The sequence below is a fragment of the Elephantulus edwardii genome, unplaced genomic scaffold (genome assembly GCF_000299155.1).
Source record: "Elephantulus edwardii isolate Elephantulus edwardi_28Jun2011 unplaced genomic scaffold, EleEdw1.0 scaffold00051, whole genome shotgun sequence".
In the NCBI taxonomy this organism is placed as follows: domain Eukaryota; kingdom Metazoa; phylum Chordata; class Mammalia; order Macroscelidea; family Macroscelididae; genus Elephantulus; species Elephantulus edwardii.
Genome location: NW_006399801.1, coordinates 7,284,672 through 7,291,282, shown reverse-complemented (window position 1 = coordinate 7,291,282; position 6,611 = coordinate 7,284,672). Strand labels below are relative to the sequence as shown.

Below are 6,611 nucleotides of genomic sequence, written 5' to 3'. Positions count from 1 at the left end.
CTTTGTCTTCTTGACATTGAGCCTCAATCCATATTGTAGGCTGCAGTCCTTGACACTCTGCAGCAGGTGCTTCAGGTCCTCTTCAGTTTCAACAAGCAGGGTTGTGTCATCCGCATAACGCAGATTGTTGATAAATCGTTCGCCAATCTTGACATATAAAATATATAAATAGCATATCCATCAGAGTCTCTTTCTTTCACGTAAATATTTTTACATAACTTGCGTTTCTTTTTCCCATGCCAGTAAATGTCATCTTATGCACTCTATTCTTGATTGCACTTCTTGGCTTCTGCATCCCAGCACTTCACATTCACTTACCTGTGATCGTGTGAATGGAGTCAAGTGGAGAGGTGCTCATCATGTTGATTCCAAATAAGAGTATGTAACCAATCACTATAGTGATAAGGAGGTAGACAGGCAATGCAACTGCCCAATACCTACAGAAGAGAATGTTACAGTAGGTGACAGACATCTTAAACAGATATAATTCTGAGTCACAAAGCTATGAATGTAAATTTTTAAGTTAATCATTATTAAAATAATAAGTTTATAATAGATGAACAGTTCTATAAGGCTTATAATGAAAACTTGTTCCCATCATATCCCTATCCTATGTCCCCTAAAAAGAAATACTTTTAGTATCTTAGCTGCTACTTCCAGTATTTCCCTAAACATTTCTCCATCATACCCTTATTACTCTTGACTTTCTCAATTTCAGAAATACTATCCTGGCATTCTACTATGAAGATGAGGAATTCAGTTCTTTCATGTTCTGTTCTCTCACATTTATGTCCATTACAATTTTTTGTTGCAGCAGTTTTTTGTGTTTTTTGTTTTTGGGGTATTTTTTTTAAAAAAACTTATTTTTTTAAAATTAATTTTAATGAACGTTTAGAGATTCTGGATTTCCATACATTCATTGTTGCATTTTTCTTCCTGCCCACCCCTCCCCCTGCAGCAGTTTTTAAAAACTGTCTGACTAAATAATTCTTATGTAACTCAGCAATTCTGTGAATTATATTTTCTTTTTCTGTAAAACATTTTGTTTCTCCTATAATCAGTAATTCCATCTTTTTGTCTTGTCTGCTTGGTTTTGAACATACCAATCAGCACCCTATCCTCAAAATTTCTGAGGAAATCACTCTGAAACGTCTTGCAGTATGGTTAAGTGCATGGAGTGCTCCAGCTCGTCATATTTCATCGCATGCACCTCTCCTGGAGCTCCTCCCGCTCTCATCTAACCTGTTTATGTTCTTGGGCTGCAGAGCCAACGTCCGAGAACTTCCTCCCTTGGCCTCTTTTCTGGGTTAAATTATCCATCTTCTTTCTTGCTTTATCTCTCTCCTTCCTTCTTTCCTTCCTTCCTCCCTCCCTCCCTCTCTCCCTTCCTTCCTTTTACATAAAATAGCTTTTATTCTGAATTATAACCAAATTCAAATTCCAAATAAGCATGACTTAGAGGATCCAAAGATACTATTTTTAAATTGTTTACTTTGCATAAATATGAGTTAATTTTTTTCATAACATCACTTGTTTTACATTTACAAATTACAGACATCATCCTGTAACAAGTATCAACTAGTTAGATTAATAGTTGATATAAATGTGATGGGTAGTATCACCTGGATACTACAGAGAAAACCAATTAAAGTATCACTACAGCTTTTTTTATTCACCAAAGAAAATATCTTATTCAAGTTCCCAAACCAAACTTGAGCTATGCTGGGCTTGAAATCAAAGACCAGTTAGGATTCAGAAATAAATAGTTCTGATCTAGTGGAACCTGAAATCCATATACATACTTTAACCAAGCACCTGCTGCATGTGGTGCTTTTTAAAAGTCCTTCAGAGTCTACCAGGCTAAACCTTTTGCTGCCTTTGCTGCTTTGGATTTGTTTTTTCCTTTTCCTTTTTCTCTTTGCTTTCAGCCTTTTCCTCTGCCTCTGGTTCATCCAAATTGGGTACGGTCCATGGTCTAGAAGGCTCTTTTTGTTTCTCTTAATGTCAGCTTCCATTTTCATGTCATCTTTTTCATCATTCGTATCACACTGCATTTTCTCTTGGTAATGTTTGGGCACCACAACAGTTGCAATCCCTTGAATGTCATTCATTACAACATCACCATCTACTTTGAGAAAACTTTCAAGCCAGCTGAGCTCCTTTGGTGCATTCTTTTTCCTCTTTTCAGCAGGCATTTTCCTTTTCCACTTACTTAATAAGCTTTTAGCCATGTTTTAACCAAAAAAAACCAACATAATCACATGCAGCAAAGGAATCAAGTTGACCAAAAGTTTTCGCTTTATCCCTATTTTCATGGATCATATTCTCCAGGAACTTTCACATAAAGAGTATAGGGGAAATAAACCATTTCTTTCACTTTTCTCTCCAATTTTATTTTTAAGTTATTTTCAAAAAGGCATTTTTTTTTGAAGATTTAATGGATAGCTACAAAGATAACACAAGAGACTGGCCATACAGTCTTCACCAGCTTCCCCAAACATGAATATCTCACATTTTTATGGTACATTCAAAAGTGCACTTAACACTGGTATAACACTGTTAAATGCAGATTTTTATCAGTCTTTTCACTGTCATTTTTCTGTTCTAGAGCCAGTTCAGGTTAAGATACTGCATTCAACAACTTTTACTAATTTTATCTATGACAATTTCTCTGTCTTTCCATCCATGGTCCTGACACATAGGTATTTTATAAAATGTCCTAAATTAAATTTTAGTGTGTCTCTTGCTTTCTCATGATTAGACTAGGGTTATGGATTTTTAAGATGACCACCATGGATTTGAAAGGCTCCTTTCATCACATCATACTGCGTGTGACCTCACTATGATTTACTACTAGCAATACTAACTTTGGTCACTTGTTGAAGGCAGGGTATTCCCAGTTTCTCTAGTGTGTCACCATTAATGACTTTTTAAAAAGATAGTTGAGATTATTTCTTAATCGCTTCTGTATTATCCATTACAGAAAAAAAACACATTTAAATAAATTAGTCCAGAAAAGGACAATCTCATTTAAATAGAAGTTTAAATTCTGATCATATGGTTCTGTCTGGCAGTGTATACACTATAGTGCTAATCCAGTAATACTTACTATGGTACTGAAGTAACACAGCATAAGGTACTTCAACAAAATGCTCCCAAAATTACCAAAACATACTTTCTTTTTCACAAAGCAAATGAAAAACAATGATATTATACAAACAAAATAGGCCATTTAAATGTTAAGAAATGTGGTACACTTTATAGTAAACATACTGGGTAAACAGGCAGTCCTCAGATTATAAATGAGTTCCTCTTCTAAACCTATCTTTAAACCAAATTTGTATCTAAGTAGATATAATTAGGTAAAGGTTTAAACCTAGTATCAATTAGTCATGTTTGTCTTAGTGTCTGCATACAAATATATTGAACCTTTATATGCATCAAAAACATTAAAGAAATGTTTCTAGATACATGAACATATCTGTAATATAACAATATAGTAATAATGTTTGATGTGCTGCGAAATTGTGCCTGTTTGCTATTATGGACCAATGTATTACCTCCAATTTGAATGGGTTTTGAGGTGGGATTGGTTCCTAATACCTGTAGTACATGAGTTATAATCTGGAGACTGAGTGTACACCCATGTTAATTGCTGCTTTGTTCACAACTGCAAAGAGTTGGAAAGAGTCCAAGTGCCCATCAACAAATGAATGAATAGAAAAGCTGTGGTATAGTCAGACAATGGAATATTATGCAGCACTGAAAAACAAAGAACTCATGAAATATCTACAAAATGGGTGACCATGGAGAACATTTTGCTGAGTGAAATATCTCAGCCACAAAAAAGACAAATACTATATAATGCCACTGTTACAGACAAGACTGATATGTGGGCTGGGAGGAAAAGTAAAAGAGAGGATAAATAATGAAAACAGCATTGAAACAGAAGGAGAGCACTGTATAAAAGGTATTATTGTCATGACAAGAGTCCAGAATAAGAGTTGCATAGTAAAGTGGTCTGAGGCGGGGAACGATGACTGTGTAACAAGGAAAGAACTTTTTCCCCCAAAGAAAAAAGGTAACTGGGGGGTAGGGGCGACAGGGAGGAAAATGTGCAACAATGAATGAATGGAAATCCAAGTTCTTTATAAACTTTCATTAAAATCTAAAAAACCCCAAAACAAGACAGAGACAAAAGAATACTGGACCAAAGACTTGACACAGTTCTAGGCTTAGCTCCTGAATGACAAAGTACTCAACTCTACATCTCTATTAAAACAAATACTTTTTGTCAGAAAGACTCCGTTTTTAGTCTCTATATGTAGATTTCCACTTAATACTGCTAATTAAACCAATAATGCTAATTTAAATGAGAATTAAATAAACTGCCCCAAATGGGGATTTTCACATCACAAAAGAACAGCAGTTTAAGTCACAATTTTCTCTTGATATACTCAATACAGTGTTTTCTTAGACAGTATTAGCAAGTATATATTTAAGAATATATTTTCAACTATAGCTCAGGTAAAGCTTTTTCAAATGGTAAACATCTTTAGCAGTGCAGAAATGCAGTTATGAAAAACATATACATTCAGAAAATCTACTGTTCAAATGGTATTTTTTCAAAACCAGGTGGAGGAGACAACTGGCTACAGAGTCCCTGATATACCTATTTTTCCATTCAAATATACATTTAGTTCTACACAGCCATCTGTAATATCCCTCACATCTCCTTCCTGTGGAAGGCTATTTGCTGGCAGCCTGTTTTTCCTCCTCATTGTTGCTGTACAAGGTTCCATCATTCCTCATCATTAGACTTCAAATCTTGGGCCAGAGGAATCTGATTCATGTTCACTTTCTGGGTTGCAAGTCCGTTGCCCCATATTCCTGTGTACTGGATCCTGAATTCAAAGTAGCTTTTGTTTTGATGTAAAGGTGCACTGGCTAAAGCAACCTCCTGTTCCACTCATTTGTCTTCCTTTTTTTTTTTTTTACCACAGTCACTTTAGCTTTATTATTTACAAGTTAAATTACACAGCAGCTTTACAGCATGAGAAGGAAAGGAAAGAGACAGATGAGAGGAGGAAGCACTCAGATTTTTGGCCACCTCCATCCTTTGTCTTGTGCGTTAACAATCTCCAGTGCTGCCTCCACCTTAGCTCTCTTTCAGGCCTTGGAATACAGGTGTTAAGTTGAGTTCTGGTACTGACAGCCCCAAGAGCTACCAGAGCTCCCACTAGCATCTTTCATTTTTTTACAACATCTATTCTTGGTCAGTCTTCCTGGAAATTTTGAGAGTTGAAAGGCTCTTTACTCTTCAGTGACAAATTAGTCTACCAAGTACATTCATCTCACTTTTCAGAGAGTAGAAGCTTAAGTTTGTAAAGCCAATTCTTCAGGAACAATTCTGCACACTTTTCTCGAAATTGGGTTAGGATTACATGGAAAAACGCGGAGTGGTGGCCCATTGGAAAAACTTCCCTTTGTCCTTAGGATCATTCTGGGTGCTGTGTGTGAGTTCATGACTGTGCACGCTGTGTGCTCTATGTAGATAGATGTGCATGCATCTGTCCATTAATGACTTTTTAAAATGTCTCCAATTTCTACACTGCTATTCATATATCTTAACAAAACTTAGGTAGTATTAAGGACATTTTCTTTTAATAAAGATATTCAACTTACTTTTGAGGCCAGTAGGTTAAGCCTAAGGAGTTTAGCCACGACTCAGGAATAAACGCCCATACAAGATACAATACTGTAGAAAAGGGAGTGGTGGAGGGAGAGAGGTATCAGTAAGGTATGCAGTCAATCTATTAAGGTTCAGAGGAAACAAAGACGTTTCTTTGAAGCTTTCCTTGATCCACCTGTAAATTACTTTTCTCTCAGGTTTTCTAGCTCAATATTTACTAATCATCTTTCTAGTACTTCCTACCATTACTTTATTATCGTTACTTATTTTATATAAGCATACTAACTTTCACCTTATATTTTAGGCCATTTAAGAGTAGAAGTCATGTCCTGGCAATTGTAATTCTTAAAATTCCAAATAATTTTGCTTTATGCATAGTAGATGGTTTATATTTTATCACCAGTGAGGTAGGAATAATGATGAGATTCAGTTACTTACATGTGAATTTATCCTCCCCCTCCCACCTTACTTTGACAGTACTGCATGTTATTACTTTACAATCTTATTTCCATAAATCTCAACTCTTTGTGGCACACTATCTGCTGTATTTCCTGTGTAATAAAAATAGATAAAATCTGAGGAAACTTTAGGCTAAGCATACTTATGAACACTTCACATGCTTTGCTTCATTTAATCATCAAAAAATCATTTGGGGTATGTATACAACTTTTACAGATGAGGGAATGAAATTTTAAAACAACAACAACAAAAAAACCCAATAAAAAACCCCCTGAGAAAGGAGCTCTGATAGTTGTGGTGGTGTTGTTTTGTGCCATTGAGTCACTATATAGTGACCCTATGTACAAGAGCCCTAAACACCGTTCTATCCTGTGCCAACCTCGCTGTCTCAAACACATTCATTCCCACCACTCCACTCACAGAATCTATCCATCTCATTGAGGATCTTCCTCTCCTGCAC

General features: G+C 35.8%; 1 protein-coding gene and 1 pseudogene across 1 annotated transcript in view; both read right to left on the bottom strand.

Annotated features, from left to right (window-relative positions):
• Positions 1-6,611, bottom strand: part of LOC102875645 (phosphatidylinositol N-acetylglucosaminyltransferase subunit P-like) — a 24,243-nt gene that overhangs the window by 9,841 nt on the left and 7,791 nt on the right. The window contains exons 2-3 of the mRNA XM_006886723.1: positions 5,686-5,758; positions 319-437 (exon numbers count right to left, since the gene is read on the bottom strand). Of these exons, the coding sequence (XP_006886785.1) occupies positions 319-437; positions 5,686-5,758 (192 nt within the window). The remainder of the gene's footprint in view (positions 1-318; positions 438-5,685; positions 5,759-6,611) is intronic.
• Positions 1,853-2,231, bottom strand: LOC102875236 (annotated as a pseudogene).